Consider the following 26,447-nt stretch of genomic DNA (forward strand, 5'->3'; position numbering starts at 1 on the left):
AGAGAATAGTTGTGTATAACTTCTGTACCACTAATTCTTCTGTGTTGTTTTTTATAGGAAATAATCCTGGCTATTGTGATGATCCAGGAATACCAGCTCATGGGTCTAGACTAGGGGATGAGTTCAAAATAAAAAGTCTGCTACGTTTCTCCTGTGAAATGGGTTATCAGCTGAGAGGATCTGCAGAACGAACATGCCTGCTTAATAGTTCTTGGTCAGGTATACAGCCTGTGTGTGAAGGTAGGTATTGATGACACCATTGGCATTTATGACACCACTGAATAACCTTAATAATGAAATTTTATTATTTAATTAGAAAGAAAATTATATGATGAAAAATATGCTTTCAAATTTCTCTGCAGAAATTTGATACAATTTGCAAGCATTTAATGCTTTGTTTAAAAACCTAAGTCCAAACTAAGTGTATATTGGAGTGTATATTTATAAATATATTTATATATAAATATATAAAAATATATAAGTATATTTTTATTTTTGGAGTGTATATTTTTTATTAAAAAAATCCTTGAGAAAATAATTCAATAAACAAATAATGAGACTGGAAATAGAGAATAGATATCTAAGTTAAAAGTAAAATTAAATGGTACTGATTGAAAATATGAAAATGGAGTGATAAGTAAATCTGTCATCCATCTTCTAGCAATACAGTATTTTCATATTATCTTTCTGTGTAGTGTCTATACATCAAGGACTGAACAAATGAAAAAATAATGTTGTTTTCTTAACTAAGTACAAATAAACAAATATTTCTCTACATAAATTAGACAATTTTTATGAAAGAGATTGTTTTTATGCTAGCTATTTCAGAATAAAAGCAACAAAGAATATTTCTGGAAAACACAGTTAAGAATAAAATTTAAAAATATATAATAAAAAACTTTTATTCTTTATATGCACTGTCACAATTGAAAACCAGTAATGGAAGACTAAAGTTTTAAAATGACTTCTTCCTTTCCAAGAATGCTTGAAAAGTTAGTTTATCTAATACATTGGAGTTGATGGATTCTGTACTATCTTGTCTGCTATACTAAATTATCAACTGGCAGATAGGATAAAATATCTTTAACAAATTCATGATGATTTTTGCTTAGGAATTTTATCACAGTCTCCTCATGTAACAATGTTTTTTTTTCAGTATCCTTCAGCACAGACTGGTTCTCTGTCAGTGTAGATATCACCACAGCTATTTTGAAATGTCAGTGTGTACAGGATCAATATTTACAGTAGAAAATATAAGTTGTTCAATGTCCTTTCTTCTGTCCCTGCATGAAGATATTAAGTATGGCAGCAAGCAGTGACAATCAGTGTTGTGTGAAATGCTGCTGTTTTTGTTTCTTTTTTTTTTCTTTTTCTTCAACATTATGTTTCCATTAAGAAAAAAAAAAAAAAAAAAGAAACCTTTCTTTCCATTTTTCTCTTCTGCTTGGATTGTTTAGTATAAGTAACAAAGAGATTAGGAGGAGACCATCTCTTAGGCTGTACACTCTGTGTGTAATGCATGCCACAGTAACAAGATGGGGGTTTCCAAACCCTCTGAGTTTATAACTGGCTTTATCTCAGCTTGCCAATAAACACAGTTGAGATTTTTTCCACCCGTCAGGAAGTCACACATTGGATAAGATCTTAGTGTGTTAATCCTTTTCTTTGAATCTGTGATTGTTTGAGTGATTGTGTGCCAATTTTCAAGAGGGGTAAGAAAGAAGACCCTAGCAATTACAGGCCGGTCAGTCTCACATCAGTGCCTGGTGAAATTATGGAGAAGATGATTCTTGAAGTTACTGAAGTGCACTTGGGGGACAATGCAATCATTGGTCCCAGACAACATGGGTTCATGAGGGGTAGGTCCTGCCTAACAAAGGTCCTGCCTTTTATGATAAGATCAACCTTCTAGTCAATCAAAGAAAAACAGCTGTTGTGATCTTTTTGGACTTCAGCAAAGCTTTTGACATAGTTTCCCATAGGATCCTACTGGACAAAATGTCCAGCATACAATTTAACAGAAACATCATACTATGGGTGAGCAATTGGCTGACGAACAAGGCTCAAAGTGTTGTGGTAAATGGGGCCACATCTGGCTGGCCCCATTGGCTGGTCACTAGTGGAGTCCCTCAAGGCTCCATTTTAGGGCCAGTCCTCTTCAATGTCTTTATAAATTATTTGGATATAGGACTAGAAGGTGTTCTGAGCAAATTTGCCAACGACACCAAATTTGGAGGAGTTGTGGACTTTGATGAGGGTGGAAAGGCCTTGCAGAGAGACCTGGACAGGTTGGAGAGCTGGGCGATCGCCAACCGCATGAAGTTTAACAAAAGCAAGTGCCGGGTCCTGCACCTGGGATGGGGCAACCCTGCCTATACATACAGACTGGGTGACAAGATGCTGGGAGGGATCTGGGGGTTGTGGTTAACAGCAAGTTGAATATGAGCCAGCAGTGTGCCCTGGCAGCCAGGAAGGCCAACCGTATCCTGGGATGTATCAAGCACAGCATCACTAGTCGGTTGAGGGAGGTAATTGTCCCGCTCTACTCTGCGCTGGTGCGGCCTCACCTCAAGTACTGTGTGCAGTCTAGTACTGTGGGTACCACAGTACAAGAAGGACACTAAACTGTTGGAGGGTGTCCAGAGGAGGGCGACAAAGATGGTGAAGGGCCTAGAGGGGAAGATGTATGAGGAGCGGCTGAGGGCACTGGGCCTGTTCAGCCTGGAGAAGAGGAGGCTGAGGGGGGACCTCATCACGGTCTGTAACTTCCTTGCAAGGGGGAGTGGAGAGGCAGGTGACCTATTCTCTGTAAACAGCAGTGATAGGACCTGCAGGAATGGTGTTAAGCTGAGGTAGAGGAAGTTTAGGCTGGACATCAGGAAGAGGTTCTTCACCAAGAGGGTAGTTGCACACTGGAAGAGGCTCCCCAAGCATGTAGTCACTGCACCAAGCCTGTCTGAATTTAAAAAGCGATTGGACTGCGCACTTAGTCACATGGTCTAAACTTTTGGGCAGACCTGTGCAGTGCCAGGAGTTGGGCTTGATGATCTTTATGGGTCCCTTCCAACTTGGGATATTCTATGATTCTATGATTTGGCACGTGCTAAATAAATTGATATACATCACTACAGACCCCAAAATGCGTATAAAACCCAAGAATATTTACAAGGTTTCCTGTCAATGCATATTATCCCATAGGCAGAAAAGAAGAAGGAAGGAAGGGAACTACTAAAATTACCATTTGCTGAAAGTTACATCAGAATTGATAACCCTGGCTCCATGCCAGTTCTGGCATTGCCATTATTATTATATTGCCTTTACTGAATGTCATGCCTGTACAGAATCAAGAAAGAACCTGTACAGAACCAAGAAGATCTGCACAAATGGAACTAAAATCAAAGAACTAAACATAGAATCGTAGAAATGAAGTAGCAGCTGGCAGTGAAATCAACAAAAAACATGGCATTTCTGTTAGTAATCTCTACTGTCTTCAGGCTTTGGGATGACAATTTGCAAAAAAAAGGGCTGTCTTATCCTTTTGGGATTCATCATATCAGGGTTCTGTCTGTGGACTGATTTCACTTATGTCCAGAAAGAGACAGGATCTTTGACTATCACATTGGGATTCCTTATCCGAGGAGGTAACCTAAAGCTGTGAATAATGGATAAACACCAGTATCTATATTTTTCATTTAAGTTTATCTCTTTTCCTTACATTTTACTTTAATATTTGGGGTGCCAGTTGTATCCATGTCATTTAACAACAATTTGCAATCAACTTATTTTAGACTCCTAAGGAAATTTATGTTATACATTACATATTGGTGGTCAGTTACCCACGTGTAAAACACTTGTGTCTGCTTCTGTTTTGATTATCTGTTATGAAGCATATTTCAGCTAAAAAAATCCAGTGTATATTCTATTTTTATTTTCTTGGCTGAGGTTTTAGTGGGTTATAGGAGACTATTGCTCAATATATCTTGTTCAGTAGAGATCATAGGAGTTGTGGTTCTCTAATAACAAAAGCAAAAGTAATTTAAAACATTGCTGCAGTAAAGTTTGCAGTGAGCAGTTACAGGTCAGTGTATACATAGTCTTTACAGAGTACTTCACACAACCCTTTTGAGTTCAGAATTAGGTCAGCCAAATCTGTAGTAAATACTGTATAGCTAGAATACAGTTGTATCACATTGTGTGATTACTGAGTGCCTTCGTAATTCAAAGCAAATCTAAAGACAAATCTTTAAAGTTTTGTCTGTACCAAAAGTACAGATGATTTAAGAGCAGACTGGGATGCCTACAAAGCAACTAGGACCGTATAGAGACAACTGTAACAGTCCTACAGCAGAGAAAAGCAGGGAGTCTGGTATTGTATTTCTGTCTAGCCAGCAAAATGATGAAGTTGAAGTAATTATGAGAAATACACATCTTCCTTTTTACTCCTATCTGAAGGCCATAATAATAATTTTAACTTGGTAGACCTTCCATGTCATTTTAAAATCATGATTTTACAGTAACAGCAATAGTAACAATAATAAAACAGTGGAAGTTAAAGTGTTCTTTCTGTTATGAAACTTCTTAGAAGGATTTGTATAAGCTTAGTTATGATAGGTTAGTGATTGCATGCTCCTGTTGGTATGGTTGAACAATACCATGATCACAAAATCAAAGTTAAATGTATCTAAGGCTATTTTCTATGTACAGGTACATTCATTGGTGAATATAAAGAGAGCATAGTTCATGGAAACGAAGATAACAAAAACTATGCCAGTTTCCTGAAGGAGTTAGAGTGTTTTAAAACTTAAGGTTTAAAAGCTGTGCACACTTTCTTTGATCATTCCATATTGACAATTGTGTATCACCACCAACATAGTTCACTTTATGCTTCCTGCTATTACTTCCACTCATGACAGAAGTTTCAAATTCCATCCTACTGAATTATTCTCTTCAAACTTTTAACTGTGAAAAGTGAATAAAGCCTCATTTAAAAAAAAAAAAAAAAAAGACATTTATGAATGATTGCAGACATCAGTAATAGTCTTCATTATCTTGAGAGTCATCACGCAGCACTTGCAGGGCAAGCAGGTGATCAGGCCCAGTCAGCACGGGTTTATGAAAGGCAGGTCCTGCTTGACGAACCTGATCTTCTTCTATGACAAAGTGACACACTGGGTGGATGACGGAAAGGCTGTGGATGTGGTCTACCTTGACTTCAGCAAGGCTTTTGACATCGTTACCCACAGCATTCTCCTCAAGAAACTGGCTGCTCTTGGCTTGGACTGGCGCACACTTCGTTGGGTCGGAAACTGTCTGGATGGCCGGACCCAAAGACTCGTGGTAAATGGAGTCAGGTCCAGTTGGAGGCCGGTCACTAGTGGCATTCCCCAGGGCTCGGTGCCGGGGCCAGTCCTCTTTAATATCTTCATCAATGATCTGGACGAGGGCATTGAGTGCACCCTCAATAAGTTTGCAGATGACACCAAGTTAGGTGCATGTGTCGATCTGCTTGAGGGTAGGAAGGCTCTGCAGGGGGATCTGGATAGGCTGAACCGATGGGCTGAGGTCAACTGCATGAAGTTTAACAAGGCCATGTGCCGAGTCCTCCACCTGGGGCGCAATAACCCCAAGCAGAGCTACAGGCTGGGAGATGAGTGGTTGGAGAGCTGCCAGGCAGAGAAGGACCTGGGAGTGATGGTTGATAGTCGGCTGAATATGAGCCAGCAGTGTGCTCAGGTGGCCAACAAGGCCAACAGCATCCTGGCTTGCATAAGAAACAGTGTGACCAGCAGGGCTAGGGAAGTGATCGTCCCCCTGTACTCGGCTCTGGTGAGGCCGCACCTCGAGTACTGTGTTCAGTTTTGGGCCCCTTGCTACAAGAAGGACATCGAGGTGCTTGAGCGGGTCCAGAGAAGAGCAACCAAGCTGGTGAGGGGCCTGGAGAACAAGTCCTACAAGGAGCGGCTGAGTGAGCTGGGCTTGTTCAGCCTGGAGAAGAGGAGGCTCAGGGATGACCTTATCACTCTCTATAGGTACCTTAAAGGAGGCTGTAGTGAGGTGGGGGTTGGTCTGTTCTCCCACGTGCCTGGTGACAGGACGAGGGGGAATGGGCTTAAGTTGTGCCAGGGGAGTTTTAGGTTGGATCTTAGGAAGAACTTTACTGAGAGGGTTGTTAGACATTGGAACAGGCTGCCCAGGGAAGTGGTGGAGTCACCATCCCTGGAAGTCTTTAAAAGGCGTTTAGATGTAGAGCTTAGGGATATGGTTTAGTGGGGACTGTTAGTGTTAGGTCAGAGGTTGGACTTGATGATCTTGAGGTCTCTTCCAACCTAGAAATTCTGTGATTCCGTGATTCTGTGATATTTTTTTTTTGGCAAATTATGTTTAACAGAATCCTGTAATCTAAAACTATTAAATTATAACTGTTGTTCTGGAGGCCACCCAGTTGGAAAGCAGTTTTGCAGAAAAGGACCTGGGAATCATGGTTGACACCAATCTGAACATGAGCCAACAATATGGCCTTGCTGCAAAGAACGATAATGATAATCTTGGCTTCATTATGGAAAGTATCCCCAGCAGGTCACAAGAGGTGATCCTCTACTCAGGTGAGGCCACACCTGGAATGCTGTGTCCAGTATTCAGGCTCCCCTATTAAAGAGAGACATGGACATACTTGAAAGAGTCCAATAAGGGCCACAGAGATTATTAAAGGACTGGAGTACTTCTATGAAGAGAAGCTGAAAGAGTTGGGACTGTTTAGCATGGAAAAGAGAAAGCTCAGGGGAGATCATATCAGTGTATATAAATACACGAAGACCGAGTGCATGGAGTTTGGAGCCAGGCTCTTTACTGTGATGCCCAAAGGCAATGGGTGCAAACTGAAACACAGGAACTCCCATCTGAACACAAGGAAACACTTTTTCACTGTTACTAAGGGTGACTAGGGGTGACTAAATGCTGGCACAGTTTGCCCAGAGAGGTTATGGAGTCTTCCTTTTTGGCTTCAGATGGCCCTGCTTGAGCAAGGTGGTTGGATGAGACGAACTCCAAAGCTCCTTTCCAACATAAACCATTCTGTGAATCTGTGATTCTGTGATTCTGTTATGAGCACAAATGGGAAGACTTGATTGCTCTCAGAGTGTGATAAACTGAATTAAGCAAATATGAGGAAAAGCAATAAATATTATGTGTATATTGTAAGGATTATTTTATAGTTAATATTCTGCAAATTCTTGTTTTGTCAAATATTAAGCATCTGAAGACTCATTGTCCTTGTGTAAATTCCATAAATACATTTGGTTTTCATGAATGCATCCAAGTTTTCCTAATGCAGGTCAGTGTTTTACCTTGACCAGTATCTGCAAATGGTCTCTAATTTGTTTTGTCAGATTCCTGACAAATTTCTGACTGGAATTCCTCCAGTTCAATAAGAAAGAAGGAGCAACAGTTTCTACACCATACTGCTGTGTAGTAAATGTAGCCCTACCACCTCCGAACACCTCTTGGCAGGTTGTTAGAGAAGCCTGCAATAAAAAAGTGAAGTTAATTTTGTGAAAGAGGGGAGGAAAATTGTTGTTGTAATATTTGTGCATTTGTCTCTGTCCAAATCAATTTCAATTAGCAATGTTTTATATTAATGTCCTCCAAGTTGAGTCTGTTAGGCCCACCATGGTAATTGGTAAGCAATTCCTCTGTCTTTTTCCTGACCCATGAGCTTTGACATCCTTCCCTCTGAGGATGGGGAGTGCATGAGCAGCTGGGTGGGCATTTGGCTGTTAGCCAGATTTATCCCACGACTTTATTCCAAGCCGTTAAATTTAATCTTATATTTGATTATATCATTAGGTTAGACTGAACATTTAACACCTTTAGAGACTGTGTGTGTGTGTGTGTGTGTGTGCACGCATGCACATGTTGTAGGAAGAGAAGAAACTCTTGCCAGCTCTTGAAACCTCTGGAAGAGTCATCTTAAGTATGTTCTTTCAGTCTCACGAACCAATTCAAGCTTCATGGAAGACTGAATGAAAGAGTTTGATTTATCTCTCCCAAACTCTTGATTAACACTGCTAATCACTTAACCTCATGCTATTTTTATTTTATTCGTATGAAGAGGAGCAATGTCTGCCCAGAACTGGAATTTTATGATACTTTTGCCAGTGTCTTCTCTGCAGAGATGGTCAAATAAAGATGCCTTACAGAAATGTTAGGAAAAATAATTAAACAAGCAAGCAAGCAAGCAAACAAAGAAACAAATTCTTCTCCCATGATTGTCTGGTCTGCTGGCAAAAAAACAACACCTTAATAAAAGTAAACCACTTTCTAAATCTCAGATATATGAAGCTGAAACATCATCATTGTCTTAATGTAGAGCTACAGGTGCTCAATAGATATTGATATTGATACCAATACTGAACATCTGTTCTTTTCTTGATTCAAGAAAGAAGTGATTCTATATATTATTTTACACTTGAAAGATGAGATACCAGAAGATAGGAAGGGAATAGAAAAATGTGCCTATGAGCAAATCAGAGGCAGAGGTCTGTCAGGATATTAATAAAGAATTGCACCCATTAACCATTTTCTTAGTAATATTTGCTAGAACATTTTTTTAAAAAGGAAGGCTGTTTAAAAATTGACATTTTTTTTTCCAGCTAGTCAACAGTCATGGAAATATTTACTTTTTTTAACCTTTTTCACAGCTGTATCTTGTGGCAACCCTGGCACTCCAGCCAATGGTATGATAATATACAGTGATGGAATATTATTCTCCAGCTCAGTCATTTATGCCTGCTGGGAAGGTTATAAAACTTCAGGGCTAACTACTCGACATTGTACTGCTAATGGGACGTGGACTGGCACTGCTCCAGACTGCACAGGTCAGAAATAAACTTTCTTCTTCTAAAGCTTTGAAGTGCTCAGATTTCCAGCCTGCTTCTGAAAATTATTATTTTGCTAGATTGAAAAAAAAAAAACACACCATATTTTCCCCATTCCTCTGTCTTGTGATACATAAATATTTTATGTGCTTAAAGGTACATTTCAATCTTAATATATGCTATATTTTGCCAGAAATATCTTTTTAAGATGGATACATAGGTAACTTTTCTGTAGTTGTTTATCTTATGAATGCTTTGTGAATTAAAAATATGACATTTTTCCTAAGAATAAGTGTTTGTCTAGAGTTTTTTGTTTGTTTGTTTGTTTGTTTGTTTGTTTGTTTTTTGTGGCTTATGTGCACAGGTATGTTTAAATCAGATTTTATCTAGTTGGCTACATTGCTGCACCAGTTTATACTGTGAGCCATTTAAGCCAGATCTGGCTGATACTCATCCTGCTAAGGGGTTAGGGAGCAGTGAGTTTCAGCTACTCCACCAGAGCAGAGGAGGGCAGCAAGGCCAGCAAGTGCAGTGACCTTGCTGATGAGGCCAGACCCACAGTACCAAGCAAGAAAGGCAGAGCAGGTCCAGTGACAGTAACCTGGGTCAAGCATGATTCACTGATCCCCAGGCAAGTCAGCATGTGGAAAGGCAGGTCCCAGAGCAAGCTGATAGTCTAGTCAGTGGGGTACGTGGCCAGGCATAGGCATAACTGCAATGTGGCTCAAAGACCAAAGGTGAGGCTTTAAGTGCAGCTACCAGACAAAGTGGGAGGCCGTGGACTAAGCTTCTCACAGCTCTCAGCTCTTTCCACTGCACTCTGTTCCCAGGTTACATGTCAGCAGATTAACAGAGCTGGCCTTAAGCACAGACACCCTGGGATGGGGGAAAAGGGGTGGCAAAGGCTATTGATCACTCATGACCCTGAGAGGAAGTTACTCTAAAGTGTGGAAGGGTGACAATATAAACAACATGTTAGAAAACCAACCTAATCTCATTCCTCGATAGAAGTAATGTCAGATAAATAACCTGTGGCCCCAGAGGAGAGCCATGAAATGATCAAGAGGCTGGAGCACCTCACCTGTGACACCAGTCTGAGGGAGCTGTGGTTGTTCAGCCTGGAGAAGAGAAGGCTCCAGTGAGACCTTATAGCAGCCTCCAGAGCCAAAAGGGTACAGAAAAGCTGTGGAGGGACTCTTTGTCAGGGAGTGTAGAGATAGGACAAGGAAAAGTGGCTTTAAACTAAAACAGGGGAGATTTAGATTAGATGTTAAGAAGAAATTCTTTACTCTGAGGGTGGTGAGGCACTGGAATAGGTTTCCCAAAGAAGCTGTGGATGCTCCGTGCCTGGAAGTGTTCAAGACCAGGTTGGATGGGCCTTTGAGCAACCTAGTCTAGTGGGTTGCATCCCTGCCCATGGCAGGGGGGTTGGAATTAGATGATAGGTGAAGTTCCTTCCAACCCAAACCATTCCGTGATTCTAAAATTTAGTAAATTTATTGTATTGTAGCATCACATTTGCCTTATTATATTGCAAACCTCAAATACACATTCTTAACTAGAAAAGTTATTAAGTTTTTGATTTTGTTCAAAATATATTTTTCAAAATTGTTTTTGGTTTGTGCACTATAAAAGGAACATTAGCTATACACAGTTCAATGTTTCATTATTTGTTTCTTTAAAAAAAAAAAACACACTTTTTTTTTTCTTTTTCTTGCTAGTGATCAGCTGTGGAGATCCAGGTGCATTAGCAAATGGCATCCAGTTTGGAAATGATTTCACCTTTAATAAGACAGTCAGCTATCAATGTAATCCAGGATATTTGATGGAGCCTTCTGGTTCATCTACCCTGCGTTGTATAAAGGACAGCACTTGGAACCAGAGTAAACCAATTTGCAAAGGTGTGCATTTGAAAAATAATTTGCAAATGCTATTTTGATATTATATATGAAATTCACTAGTAAACAAATAAATCTATATTTGTATATAAACATATACCTACATTTTATAAATAAATTGTCAAAGCTTCTCTGGGATGATGAAACATGCAACTAAAACATAAAAATACATATTTGTGTAACATTTGTGTTTATGTAGTATATATGTCATGGTACAAAATTAGTTAAAATACTGACACTAATGACGACAGTAGAACCATATAAATCTGCAGTGAAGATTATTGGAGTGGTCAGCTGAAAAAAATAGGAATGAAGTATCCGTCTTCACGCCCAGGGCGTCTGCTGCTTATAAAGGACCTAGATTGCTACCACATCCACTAGCACTTTAAAGTGTCTATAATTAAATTTTGGCCTGTGTGGTTGTCAGACCATACTTTCTGTTGTAGAAATCACCAGCTGAGTGAATGTGCTCTTTGTTGAAAGAACTGATGTATAAATATAAACCTGATCATTTCAGGTTGCATCATTTTGTGCACACTTTCAGAAGCTGGATAACATCAGAGTAGTTCTAAAGAATCTTTCGCACATAATTATGAACAAAGCCAATGTCCATGTCTTCTGAAAAGGAAGGAAGAAAAGGAACAAGTAAATGAACAGACCTGTATAAAGGGCTTTGAATAGTGTTGCAAAATTAATTTAAAATAAAATTCAAATATTTATACTAACATATTAACAGTATTATACCTAGCTCAGTAGCCTGTTTCCAGCAATGATCACCGATGAATTTGTAGGGAAGTGACTCAGAACTAGGTAAAGTTCCAGCAACAGTTCAGTGACTTCCGAAGCTTAGAGGTAGTATTTTTGTATTTAAATTGCATTTCTGTCTATTACAGGCTGCTTTGTAAACACAGATCTTTTTTTCTTTTTTCTTTTTTTTTTTTTTTTTTTTTGTCTGAACAGCATAGATTTACTTACTTTTTTAGTTACAAAAGTATAACAAAATATGATGTTGCATTCTCCTAACTGCTATAAAATCTTGAAATTAAAACTCTTCTTTTTTTGATTCAGCTATCACCTGTGGTCCCCCTCCACCAGTACTCTATGGGAAAGTGGAAGGATCTGATTATCGCTGGGGTGCCAGTGTGAGTTACAGCTGTGCAGAAGGCTATCAGCTATCTAACACAGCTATTCTCTCCTGCGAGGGTCGAGGAATATGGCGGGGAGACATCCCACAGTGTTTGCGTAAGTTTTCAGGATACATTGTATAGGGCTTCACCAAATTGTCTGAGGCTACAGTTATTTTTCTTACAGCTCAAAAGGTAGTTGGCTATACCACCATGGCCTACTGCAAGATTCTTCTTCCTTCTTCCAAAAAGCATAGCTCATTATTAAATTGGTTGTTTGTACCCATTTAAGATCATGGTCTTCCTTTTCCCAAAAGTCACCTCCATCTCATTACCTAATTGGCCCCATCACCATTTTCCTTTTGGATAATTTTTTTGAATGTTCTGAATTTGACTTGTGGTGAACATGATTAAAATTTTAACTTACACTTTTCCTTTTCTAGTTCCCTGTTTCTATTTCCATTAACAGGTGAAAACAAGGTTCCTAGCCCTTAAGCTCATATCCTTGCCCTGTTTTCTTAATCCATTTTTCTTTTTTAAGGCAAGTATATATCTTCATATCTTGTCACTATTTGTTTTCCAGCTTCTTCTAAACCTGTCAACTTCTCCACTGCTTGAAGTCTTGTCAAGACTCTGAAAAACATTTTTCCCTTTACTTCATTAGGTCAAAAATTTCCAGCCATCTTACTTGAGGGTGAATGGATATATTTAACATTGTCTACTTTGAAATTACTTTGTCATCCAAGTATAATCAGCCTTAAAGTGTCTCAATTAAAAGGCCTATCTTTCCAGGTTATATTTTATGCTTATAATAACTATAACAGTGGCAATTAATTTTAAATAGCTGCCAATAATTTATTTGAGCTATAATCCTACAGATAAATGAACATAGCATTTGCACTCATATTCTGTATGCCCAACTTGCACCTAAAACAATGGAGAATAATTCTGAGCATCAGATGAAGCACATGCAGTTGTAATAACTTTCTTTTTTTCTTTCCTTTTTTATATATTAGCGGTGTTTTGTGGTGATCCTGGTACCCCAGCAGAAGGACGCCTCAATGGAAAGAGTTTCACCTACAGATCTGAAGTTAGCTTTCAGTGCAGACCCCCTTTTATTCTGATAGGCTCTTCAAGAAGATTCTGCCAAGCAGATGGTACTTGGAGTGGAATACAACCAACATGCATTGGTATTAACTACCATTTCTTGTGCTGATTCTACTGAAAATGTCCTTGATAAAGTATTACACTATCATAAGCCTAAAAATTACCTTTCCAAATATAGAAAACTTCTGTGTAATATAAAAAGAACTAGATAAATAAGGTTATATTTTGAGTATAAAAAATCTAGGATAAACACAATCACATATGAAGTAATTTGTAAATTTACATGATTGCATGTCTGCTGGAAATGCAGAACGTCAGTAAGTGCAAGTGCATAAATTTATTCCATCTATTTTTAGAGTCTTTTAGATACACAGAAGACTTTGGTAGATTAAAGACTGGGTTCTGTCACTGGAGAGTTAAAGGCATTTGTCAGAATCAATCCTAAATGAAAAAGCTTTTTGGAACTTGTGAAACTGACTGATACAGCTCAAAAGGATGAGGTGTCCAGGGTCTGATCTTTTGAAATTCTGATAAACTGCCAAGCACTATCAGTTTCTCATTGACTGATGTGCAAGTGGTAGGCTTTTAGCTTGTTACATAATCAGATTAACTGAGAGAAATGCTGGACACCTGTAACTCCCACTGACATCAGTGTTTGATCCAACTTGGGGTGACTTGCTAGAGAAAATGATTTTGGTGTGATAATAGAAAAAAGTCCTCTTTGATATTTCTATAAATCTTTTCAGACATAGACTGTAGTCCAATTATAAGTTTTTCTGTGACTGAGATATTGGCTCTATGCAAGAGCCAGGTTGCATTCTCTGGGAGAAGGTGGCAAGTGTGACTATTGAAAGCAGCCTGTATTTGTAAATTAAAATGTTAACACTCAATACAATTCTTCAAAATTAATTCATAATTCCTTCTGTCCATAGTTTTTATGAATTGGGCAATCTGTTTTTTTAAGTGAGACAAGGTTTACAAAAACAAAATGTGAAGAATCAAATTTGAAACTGTAATAATGACATTTCTGTTTATATAGCATAATATAGAAATAGATGAAAAATACTGCATCAGAAATAGTACTTTTTATGCTGTTATAATAGGAAAACCTAGGAGCACCTAAAATATTTACAGATATCATTATTAAGCAATTTGAAAATTAAGACCTGTGAACAATAGAACTATTGACTAAAATACCATATAATAGCAAATGATGACAAGCTGTTCTATTCCTGGATATTTGTCATTTCCTTAAAACAGTGTGAGAATGCTTTCTTTTTTTCCCCCACTGATTTTTCAGATGAAACAAATCTTTAAAAAGATTGAATCTTTAAAAAGTCAATTTGACTTCATGTTTCTATAATCAGTAGTATTCCAGCTGATCATAATTTGTAAGAAGTCCCTGAGCTGCTAAATGTGTTTAATTTTTATTCTTGCATATTAGGTCAATGTCTACCGAAGTGTTGGAGCTTTTAGTAAATATCAGTCCAGTTGAATTGTAATGCTCTAATGATGGTCAATCCTGAAAATGGAAGTTGACTGAGAGTGAAATGGCATATGTTTTATGTGTCAGTTTTATGTACCAGTTTTTCCTTTACAGAAAGCTAAAAATTGTTACAGATGAAGTATAGGCCCAAATTATATTCTTCAAGTTGTAGTGTCATCACAAAAGCAGACTTGGTTGCCAAGAGGGAGTCACATAGTACAAAGGGATTCATCAGATTAGATCCCATCCCCTGGTGGATTTGAAAGGACATGCTTTAAGAAAATACACCATCAGAATGCAAAGGGAACATTGATGAAATGTCAAAAATAATTTCAGGCTGTGTTAAGATATACTTGTAAAAATTAGGATCATATAATTAGATAAACCTTTCTTGTTTGGGAAGAGGGCTATATTTTTATTCTCCAACAACAGCTGAGAAAATAGTCCATTTGAAACACTTGACTTGCTATAAAAAAGCAGCTTTTTTGATTCATTTTCTTTTATTTTGGTTAGAATTTCTGATTTAATCAGTTGTTGCTTGGAAAAGAAAAGAAGGAAAATACTTCTGTGTATGTTCCATCTGAATTGTGGATGGTATTTCAGGAGGATGAGATATGCTATGTATTCAAAAAAGTTTAGAAGTTTAGTAAAAATGAATGCAATCCTAATTTTGAAGTCTACATTGCCAAAGGTACCTGCAAAAAATACCCTTAAATATTGGCAATGTACTGAAACAGTACTGTAATCTATCTTTGAAATGTAATTGGAAATAAGAGTTTAATACATAGAAATACACAGGTGCATTAAAAAATGTGATTCTTGTCATTGCTAGACATTGATGACATGACTTAATCTTTGCAAACAATTTTAGACTAATCTTTCTATGCAATAATAATATGTCATGTTTCACATTTTACATTAGATCCAGCTCACAATGCATGTACAGACCCTGGCACTCCACATTTTGGAATACAAAACAGTTCCAGAGGTTATGAGGTAATTCTTTCTTTTATTTATTAGATTCATAAATTGAAGATGCATTTAATAACCTCAGACATATTGAATTATATGTAGGCATCATTGTCTAATGTAAACCTTTGGAAATTTCCACTCCTTTTTAATAAAAGCTTAGGCTTCATTCTGAGTTTGTTTTTGTTTTTGTTTTTTTTTTTTTTTTATGCAGTTTAAAGAAAGAACTTCTAACCTTGCAATATATCATGTATTCAGTCCTTCAGGAGACTTCAATAGGGAGAACTATTTATAAATTGATTACCTAATATGATATGACATGATATAATTACTTTGCTTTATGATCATAATTCTTTCTTACATTGATGAATAGTCAGTAAATACCTAACAACTGAAGACCTGTCTGATCCAAAGGCCATGTAGTCCTTGAGAAAAAGTCAGAAAGCGGCTTTCCTAAACTAGCAATTTATGTTACATTTTATTCAATGTCAGAGAAGACAAAATCGTTCTATGTGGTGGATCCATGTTCTTTGTGATGAATATTCTTTTTATAATTTCCAAATTCCTCACAGGATATTAGTTTACCACGTGACAGTCATAAAAGTGACTGAGAAAATAAAAGTAGATGCAAAAATGACCAATTCACAGTTGTTATTACACTGATTAACTTAATGTCTGTAGATTCTTCAGGTACAAATATTTGTGATTAGAATCTGAAATATGTGCTGCTTGGGTTTCCTGCTTATTTCTGCACCTAGGACAGTGTGCCATTATGATCAAGTTAGAAATGTTATTTAAAAAACCATATCTGTTAATCCCCATGCTTATGCCCTCCCTCTCCTGCAATTGTGCTGTCTGTCACTTCTGTGGCTGTGAGCTTCTTTCTTCACCTTCAACTCCTGCCTGGCTCACAAGTGACAAGGCACTTTTCCCCTAGCCATGTCTTGTGGCCTCACCCCCAGGATGGATCTTCTGGTAATAGGTGCAGTTGCTGCATCTTGCACTTGTACCTCCCTCTGTCATGTCTTCAAAAACAGCTCTAATCTTTGTACCTAATTAAATCTGTTTATTTTGTTTTGCTTTGTTTTCCTTTCCCACTTTAATCTGCTTTATTAGTTGTCTTTGATATTAATACAAGAACTATACTGTACAGTTCATTGATCTAATTTCAGTTGAATACTTCACTTTTAGAAGCAATAGTAGGTCTCCATCTGTTCTAGACATAATCTTTATCAAAAACTTGCTTTCACTCTCAAACTCAAATAGTAATAACCATGTTAAAGTTGTGCATATAGACATTACTGTGGTTGGATCACTGCTACAACAAGATGTAGACCTACCTTAATACTAGTGAGGTGGATTATTTTTTATTTGCATATGTAAGTATGCCAGTTTATATGACTTAACCAAATTTAATAAATTTTAACAGTCTTTCCTTATTACTAACAGGTTCGATAACAGGCAGCTGACTTTCATAGTTTTTTTTTGTTTGTTTTTTTTCCCAACCTACAAACATCACTTCTTGACCAATTCATCTGGTGTCCTGCTTCATTTTATGACATTCCTGTTTCCCTGCCCTGTGACTATTGCAAATAGTTCCAATGCATTTTTTCTTTTCATTAAAGAATTACAAAAAGAGTAGACTGCTTTTGTTTTTACTTTTTCTTTTTTTTTCCAGTAAAATGAGAAAAAAAAAATATAACTCTGTAACTACCTTGTACCTAGGCAAGATTTTTTTTTTCTTCATCTTTTGGATCAGCAAGGAAATATTTGCAGCTTACTGGTGTCACACTTGGTAATTTTACATGAATCAAAATGACAATCAAAACTAGCTAGACTATATTCTACTCTCTCCTAGACATGCTGTGTGTCCTTGGCATGACAGAGAGATGAATATGCTTAAAAATAGTAATAAATAGATATGTCTACAAAGCTATGTCAATAATTTGACCTTTAACAATAGCAGTAGATTTCCCAAGCCATTTCAGGAAGACCTGAAGTTACATTTGCTGAACATCTATCATGATGATAATCTGTTTTTAGGTACCTAATTGTATAGTTAACTTAAGTAGCTATTTTTGAAACTAATGCCTGTTTTTAATGTCCATTGAAGTCATTCACTGAATTTTGCAGTGTAGAGTAATCTGCATTTATATACCTGCAAGCTATTTTACTGTTATGCACTGATTAGTGCTTTTGAAACTTGCTTGCATTTATCTGTGTGATGTTAATAATAATATTAACTTTTGTTGTTGCCTTATCATAAGTATTGACAAAGTATTTTATGGAAAACTAGAGCAATGTCTTACTGGTCAGCCCCACATCCTCAAATGTCTTGGGCTGCAGTAGCACCCTGGTTACTTTTGTCAATGCCATCAATAATTCCATTATACTATGAAAGGTCTTCCTTCATCACTTTCACATTTTTATTCAGATTTCATGCTTTTCTTTCCTCAAAACATGCCTAAGTAGAGTTTTCATAGTTATTTTTCTTCTGGAAAGGTCATATCACAGTTGACCATAGAAAGGCTTCCAAACCATTTCTTTGTGAGTTGAACATCTCCAGTAAAACTTACGTACTTAATAGTAACAAATACAATGTGAAGAATTGCGACCTGGAGTTTTCTGGAATTTAGTTATGGATGCAACTGTTCCTTGCATTTTTTTTTCCTTTTTTCCCTTAAAAATAATTTTAATGAAGTCACACAATGAGAAACCTTTAAAACAGACTTAATTGTCAAATTAAATTGAATATATGCAGTGATATACAGAGAGGTACATCTCTGTCATTTAGTTTGTTTCTGTTACACTAGCAAAGTAATAAACTGAAATGCATGTCTTGTTCTTTTCCATGCACACAGCCTTGTCAATATTTTTCAACATACTGCTTTCAAATAAGGTTATGGAAGATGAGTTACTCGAGATTTTCATCTCATGCAAAAACTTAAATACTGTAAACAGAGGACACTTTTTGAAAAAAAAATCTCTGCTAGTTTATCACGGTCTTGATATCTATCTGCAGATGATGGATACCTCTTTCATCTAATATTCTGTTTTGATCCTTAGGTTGGGAGCACAGTCTTTTTCAGATGCAGGAAAGGTTATCATATTCAGGGATCTACCACCCGTTCTTGTCTTGCTAACTTAACTTGGAGTGGCATACAGTCTGAATGTATTCGTAAGTCTGTTTTCTTATCTGAGTTTGTATGCTGTGCAATTTTGAAAGAGCTACAGGCTGATGCATGTGTAAATTCTTAGTAAATACTATGTTACAAAAAAGTCAAATTTATTTAACTGTATTCTTTTTTTCTTTCTATTCTAAGAACAAAGATGTATTCAGAATATTACTTTGAAGAAAGATTTTTCAGATAATATTTTCTTCTTGAGGTTCACAGCAATTTAATTAGAAATACTTATACAAATATTATTGTATTATGATACAATAGTATTATTATTATACAATAATTTTTATTCAGAAAAGTTTTCCTCATTAACCCACTGCATTAGGTGCTTTAAGTTAATATATCTTTTTTTGTGTGTATACTGGATAATTAGTGAACAGGCACCTGAAATATGCATGGGACTATTCTGTTGGCTAGATATTGTAAATTATAAACAACTTAACAAAATTCAGCTTTTCTGGGTTATGTATGGATATATAAATGATTACTGCATTTATGTCTTTATGGACATTGAATAACTATTGTATTAAAATACACTCATCTAAGCTAAAAATATTTAATGAGAATAACCTTAGATTCTTATCCTATTTAAAATTAACTTCGTATTGTTGTAAATTAATGCACCGGAGCACAGAGGAAGAAGCATACTGAGCAACAGTATCTGTTATAATCAGTGTACTATGATAAAGCCTTCCTATGGAACTTTTATGTCATTTGAAATTTATAATGAATTTATTTAACACAGTAACCACTCTAATTTTCAAGACTCTTTAAAATGGCAGTGATGCTTGAAGCTGTGACAGTACAAAAATTCACAGGACATATGCAATAGCACATGCTTCTCTTCATTGTAACAGTTTTCAGTCTTGCTATCATGATTTAGTTTTGCACAAGAATATCTGATAGTATCATTTCCATCTTCCCACACTAAAAAAAGCATACACATGGAGTATAGTAACATTTCTAAAAGGTGTACGAGCTTACGGAATAAAAGGGAGTAAGTTGGCATGTGTGCGTTTGTTTTAAATTTAATACACTAATCCTATGGACACTGTTTGCCACCACTTTTTCTAACTCTTAAAAACCCTTTGCAGCTCATGCTTGTAGGCAGCCAGAGACACCGGCACATGTAGATGTGAAAGCAATAGATCTTCCTACTTTAGGATATACTTTGGTGTATACCTGTCAGCCAGGATTTTTTCTTGCTGGTGGATCAGAACATCGGACATGTAAACCAGATATGAAATGGACAGGAAAATCTCCTATTTGTAAAAGTAAGTCATTACATGAGTGATATATTGTGCTCTACTCGGTCAGATTTCATTATCTGTGACATTTTTATTTTATATAGTAGGATCGAATATTTCACAATTGCTGTTTAAAAATGCATATGACACAACAGAATGATAGAATCCTAGAATGGCTTGGGTTGGAAGGGACATCAAAGACCATCTAGCTCCAACACCCCTGCCATGGGCAGAGATGCCACCCACTAGATCAGGTTGCCCAGGGCCCCATCCAACCTGGCCTTGAACACCTCCAGGGATGGGGCATCCACAACTTCTCTGGGCAATCTGTTCCAGTGCCTCACCACCCTCTGAGTGAAGAACTTCCTCCTAACATCTAACCTAAATCTACCCTCTTTCAGTTTAAAACCATTTCCTCTTGTCCTATTGTTATCTGTCCAAGTAAGAAGTCACACTCCATGTTTTTTATAACCCCCCTTTTAAGTACTGAAAAGCCACAAGGAGGTCTCCCGGGATCCTTCTCTTCTCCAGGCTGAACATCCACAGCTCTCTCAGTATTTCTTCATACAAGAAGTGCTCCAGCCCTCTGATCATCTTCATGGCCTTCATCTGGACCCACTCTAACAGGTCCATGTCTTTCCTGTGCTGGGGGTCCCAGAGCTGGACTCAGCACTCCAAGTGGGACCTCACAAGGGCAGAGCAGAGGGGGCAATCACCTCCCTTGCCCTGCTGGCTCTCTGTTGATGCAGCCCGGGATGCAGTTGGCCTTCTGGGCTGCAAGCACACACTGCTGGCTCATGTTGAGCTTTTCATCCACCAGAACCCCAAGGCCTTCTCTGCAGGGCTGCTCTCGGTGAGTTCTCCTCCCAGTCTGTCCTTATGTCATTGCCCTGACCCAGGTGCAGCACCTTGCACTTGGACTTATTGAACCTCCCTCAGTTCTCTTGGGCCCACTCAAGCTTGTCCAGGTTCCTCTGAATGGCATCTCTTCCTTCTTTAATATCAACTGCACAGCTCAGCTTGTGTCATATGCAGACTTGCTTGAGGGTGCACTAGATTCCTCCAAGTCGTTGAAAAAGATACTAAACAGCACTGGTCCCAAGACAGACTCCTGAAGGACACCACTCATCACTGGCCTCCACCTGGATATGGATATGGAGCCATTGACCACAACTCTTCTGGCTTCAGCCGTCAAGCCAATTCCTTATCAACCAAATGGCCCAACTTTCAATATGTCTCTCTCCAACTTAGAGATCAGGATCTCAAAGCCTTACAGAAGTCCAGATAGATGGCATCGGTCAATCTTCCCTTATTAACTGATGCAGTCACTCTATCATAGGAGGCCACCAGATTGGTCAGGCAGGATTTATCCTTGGTGAAACCATGCTAGTTGTCTTGGATCACCTTGTCTTGCATGTGCCTTAACATTGCTTTCAGGAGGATCTCTTCCACAGTTGCTTACCAGTTCATAGCCCCCCATGTCTTTTCTACCCTTTGTAAAAATGGGAGTGATGTTTCCTTTTTTCCTGTCACTGGGGACTTCACCTGACTGCCTTGATGTTGCAAATACGTTGGAGAATGTCTTGGCAACTACATCAGCCAGTTCCCTCAGGGCCCAGGGATGCATGACATTGGGACCTATAGACTCATACCTGTTCAGTTTCATCAGGTTGTCTTATACCTGCTCTTTGCTTACAGTGGGAGGGACTTTGTTCCCCCACTCAAGGGACGTGGGAAGCCTGACTGGCAGTGAAGACTGTGGCAAATAAGTTGTTGATTACCTCAGCCTTCCCCATGTCTGTTGTTTTGCGTTTTTCCTTCTTATTTATCAGAGGGGGTACATTCTCCTTGGCTTTTTTTTTTTTTTTTTTTTTTTTTTCTGGCCAATGCACCTATAGAAGCCCTTCTTGTTTTTCTTTGCATCCCTTGCCAAGTTTAATTCCATCTGTGCCTTGGCTTTCCTGATCCCATCTCTGCACATCTTGACAGCATCTCTGTACTCTTCCTAGGCCACATGTTTTTGCTCCCACTGACTGTGCATTTCCTTCTTGTGCCTCAGTTTGACCAACAGGTTCTTGCTCAGCCATGTTGGTTTTCTGCCTTCCCTGCTTGATTTCTTACATGTGGGGATGGAGAGCTATTCCACTCTAAGAACAGTACCCTAAAAGAGCTGCCAGCTCTGAGCAGTTCCTCTGTCCCTAAGGACAGTATCCCAGGGGATCACATCCACTAGGTCTTTAAACAGCTGGAAGTTCACTCTTTGAAAGTTTGGGGTCTTGACTTTTCATAGAACCATAGAATGGCTTGGGTTGGAAGGGACCTCAAAAATCACATAGTTCCAACCCCTCTGCCATAGGCAGGGATGCTGCCCACTAGATCGGGTTGCTCAGGGCCTCATCTAACCTGGTCTTCAACACCTCTAAAGACATTTCTCTTTGCCAGGCCACATTCCTCAAGATCATGAACTCAACCAAGACATGGTTGCTACAACCCAGACTGCCCCTCATCTCCAAGTCTTTAATGAGTTCCTCCACACTGGTGAGCATTAGGTCCAGTAACACTTATCCTCTGGTTAGTTTGTGTAATCCTGGACCAGGAAGTTATCCTTGACACAATCCAGGAGTCTGCTGGATTGCTTATGGCCTGCTATGTAGCTTTTCTAGCAGACATCTGGGTGGTTGAAACGCCCATCAGGATGAGAGCCTGTGAGCATGTTGCTTCTTGTAGCTGAAACAAGAAGGTCTTGTCAGGTGGCCTGTAGTAGACCCCAACCACAAGGTGTCCTTACTGGACATCTTACTAGTCTGGTCCTTAACTTTTACCCACAAGCTCTCAACCTGTCTGTGGCTGTTTCTGAGAGGCAGCTCTTTTGCAATCTATCCATGTCTTAACATAGAGGGCAACACCTCTGCATCTCCTTCCCTTGATTGCAGTGTTCCAGTTGTGTGATTTGTCCAAACATGTTTCTGTTATAGCAATTAGGTCATAGTTTTCTGATTGCATTGTGGCTTCTATCTCCTCCTGCTCATTTCCTATGCTGTGTGCACTACTGTAGAGGCATTTCAGCTGGGATATTGACTGTATCACCTTTTTAGAGGAGCCCTTCCTAATTCCTTTCTGACAATTCACAGATATTTTCCTGTTGCTTCCTAAAGTGTTTCTGTTCCCTGTTTCTTTTCCGTTACTCAGAGGTACATCCTCTTCCCCCACTAAACCTACTTCAAAGCTCTGCTAATAAGCTTGCTACCCAGAAAGTGTTTACTTTATGAAATGTTTTTTACCTTATGTTACCTTATGTTATGAAATGTTTTTTTACCAATAGTTTAAAAAGTCAAAGTAAGCATAGCATCTGGAGCTCATGGAGGAAGACATAGGAGTATATGTATGTAAATGCACAGGCACACATACATAAGTTTATTCCTTAAAAGCAAATGAAAAAATAATATAAAGTATTACTTTTAACTGTATTCTTCCTAATCTTTTTGGCATAGTTTTAAAGAGTATTTCAATGTGTTCAGTGTTTAATGCATGATTGTATTATAAAAGTATTTCACAGGAGTTGACTTTTAGATTCATTCAGGTGTGATTTTTGTCTAAGAGAAACTTCTAAAATAAAAATGAACAAAATATTTTAAAATTAAAATAAATCTTTGCACCAGGTTTCACTTTTATTTACAGCCATATAAATTTCATATTGTTTTGCTAATATAACTCTAAGTTTGTAATTGTGAGGGCTAAATTTGGCCTTTATATGTAAATAAACATGGCTATACATTCCCAATACATAGAAATAAAAAAAACAAACAAACAAACAACTACAACAAAAAACATTTAGAATATGAGCAAAGTAAAAAACAATCAGATACGTGGGAAAGATGCATGCAACACATTTAATTCTAATGTGTCAAAGAACTCTAAATAGATTTGAGGGCTGAACAGTATTTTATTTTTCTTAAAGGTATGTTTTTTTTGTTTCAGCATTGAGAAGTATGATCTACCCATAAAAATTTATCTTACTGTAGATCCATAAAGGATGATTTTTTAGGGGTAATATATAACTAATACAGTGAGATAAACGATAGATGTTTTTTGTTGATTTTTTTAAGAAAATGCAGAAGAGGTTTATATAAACTAATACAATTTTTCTTTGCATGCAGTCTTTAGGTATGATTTTTTATGTACCTCACATTTTTATGCTATTTTAGCACTTAGTCAGTCTAATCATTGAATTTCTGCTACTAAAGAAAAAACATACAAAAAAAGAAAACAAGAAAAAACAACAAACCAAACCAAACACAAACCACGCAAGACAGAATCTATTACTAGTTGTTTTTTTTAAATGACCAACAATATGAGGCCAGAACCTTAGGTGCCATCAAAGAATTTAACTCTGCTGAGTGCACTAGAAGTACAGAAAAATATACCAGTTATGATTCTTTCCCATGATATCTGATACTGTCATTTTGATCTAGCTATTTGGCTTTTGCTGGTTTGTGTCATAAATGTATCAACCTTTTTTAACACAGTTTTAATTATATTTAATATATTATGAGTAATTATATACAGTATTTGTCCCCCCTATAAGGCTCTCTTTTATAGCACTGATATAAAATTATAGGCCTAACTGTATAAAATAATTGGCTAATCAGACCACTTTTCACACTAAAAATGTTGTTTTCCTAAATTATTTTCTGATGGCTTTCATTTAAGTGTATAGGTTTGAACATGTAAAGTATTCAAGACTTCAGTTATTTCTGTTTTAAAAATAACTTTATTGGATAAGGGATAATTGCAACAATCAGACATTGTTTTAACATTCTATTAAAAAATATCAAATATGTTCATGAAAATGATAATTTGTCTTTTTACTTGTAGGTAAAGGAGTCAGAGAAGTTAATGAAACAATAACTAAAACTCCAGGTTTGTATACAAGAACAGTTTTAGATCTAAATAAATTAAACTGATTCACACCTTAGGTTGCTATGGATGATAAAACTATTACCAGTATTTAACTTAGGTATTTTATAACTAATTTCAAAGGAATATAAATGTTGAAGTCACTCATGATAAGTACCATGTTAAACCTACTCTATGAAGTTATTTCCAAAACAAAATTTTAATAGTTTCTACAATACCAATTCTGTGAACCGCACAAAAAAAATTGTCAAGCCAAAAGCATAAAGCATATATAAGAAGTAGATTTGAAGGAGTTTTATATCAGAGAGATTGCTATAATGGAGAGCCTTATGAGCATAGACTACAATTTTAAGGGTTGGATTCAAAGTTTTGTCTTTTACATTTTTCTTGACCGTCATTTCATAGGTATTCTAAGTCAGGTTTTCCCAAATGGTATGGGCCATATGTGTGCAGTCAACTTTGTCCTCCTGCCACTGACAAAATATTGAAAAAATATTGAAATACCTCTGATAATTCCTTTTTGTAGATCTTCTCATGTTCAGTCATTTTTAGAAGAAGAGACCTTTTTTAAAAAAAAAAAAAAGTTAAACTAAAAAGTTAAATTTTTACCAATTTAACTATAAGCAGATTTTTTACCAAATAAATTAGCTTGCAACTGTATATTCTGAGTTTTAGCAAACATCAGGGAAAACAAGATGAATGCTTAACAGTCACAGCAATTCATGGAAGGACTCTGTAGAATAGATGGGATAAAAAGGTATTTCTGCTAATAAATAACCTTGCCAGTGATATTAGTGAGCATGTCAGGTGAAATCTGAAATGAGTTCTTTTCAAATACATCACTTCTATAGACTTGCAGCAATTTGGGAGGTAATGTGCATTCATTATAATTAATATACCATCTTAATTTATTATAGGATTCTCATCACCACACTGCTAAGGTATGCATTAATCTGATACCACACAGGTTTTGAAGTTCAATGCCAAATTAAATTATAGACCAAGTCAAATACATTCACTATGCAGAGCATCAGTGTTAGTTCACACCATATCATGTCCCTTATGACCAATTTTGATAAATAATTAATTGATCATGCAAATAATGGTGATTAGAGAATTGAATCTGTGTAATAAATGCCAGTAATTAACAAAAGCATTTTTTTAAATATATTTTTTAAAAAACCTATTTTTAAAAAAAATCAAGTCTGCACTGTTATTATGTCTTTTAAAATTGTGAATTCTATTAAGTATAGAACACTGTATTTTGGAGCATTTTCTTTACCTTGTTATCTTGTCTTTTGGTTGAATTTCATTTATTGCTATCTATATTTTATGGGATTAAGCTAATATTTGTCAACTACAGTTTTTGTAACGGAATAAATTAATGTTGTCATTTTCAATCTTCAGATGTCTGAATAGAAATGATATTGTTTATTAAATTACTATTTTTTCTAGTTATAGTTTTTATAAGAAATAGTAATACCATTTTAACAGTACTGTAAATTGTAATAGAATATAAATTGTAAATAATGAGTTCTCACAATACCCATGTGAAGTTTAGCAACTATAATATTGTGTATGATTCCTATGGTTCTCACTGCTTTGTATAGCCTTTGCAAAAATTGTTAGGAAGCTGTTTTAATT

General features: G+C 37.0%; 1 protein-coding gene across 2 annotated transcripts in view; it reads left to right on the forward strand.

The window, feature by feature from the left end:
- Positions 1-26,447, forward strand: part of CSMD1 (CUB and Sushi multiple domains 1) — a 1,163,917-nt gene that overhangs the window by 1,119,501 nt on the left and 17,969 nt on the right. The window contains exons 57-65 of one of the 2 annotated variants that reach the window (XM_038176472.2): positions 58-240; positions 8,697-8,873; positions 10,595-10,774; positions 11,840-12,013; positions 12,912-13,085; positions 15,411-15,484; positions 18,524-18,635; positions 19,734-19,913; positions 24,762-24,806. In XM_038176472.2, coding sequence (XP_038032400.1) covers positions 58-240; positions 8,697-8,873; positions 10,595-10,774; positions 11,840-12,013; positions 12,912-13,085; positions 15,411-15,484; positions 18,524-18,635; positions 19,734-19,913; positions 24,762-24,806 — 1,299 coding nt within the window. The remainder of the gene's footprint in view (positions 1-57; positions 241-8,696; positions 8,874-10,594; positions 10,775-11,839; positions 12,014-12,911; positions 13,086-15,410; positions 15,485-18,523; positions 18,636-19,733; positions 19,914-24,761; positions 24,807-26,447) is intronic. The other variant, XM_038176473.2, reaches the window with a different exon arrangement.

Source organism: Anas platyrhynchos, chromosome 3 (genome assembly GCF_047663525.1).
Source record: "Anas platyrhynchos isolate ZD024472 breed Pekin duck chromosome 3, IASCAAS_PekinDuck_T2T, whole genome shotgun sequence".
Taxonomy (NCBI): Eukaryota; Metazoa; Chordata; class Aves; order Anseriformes; family Anatidae; genus Anas; species Anas platyrhynchos.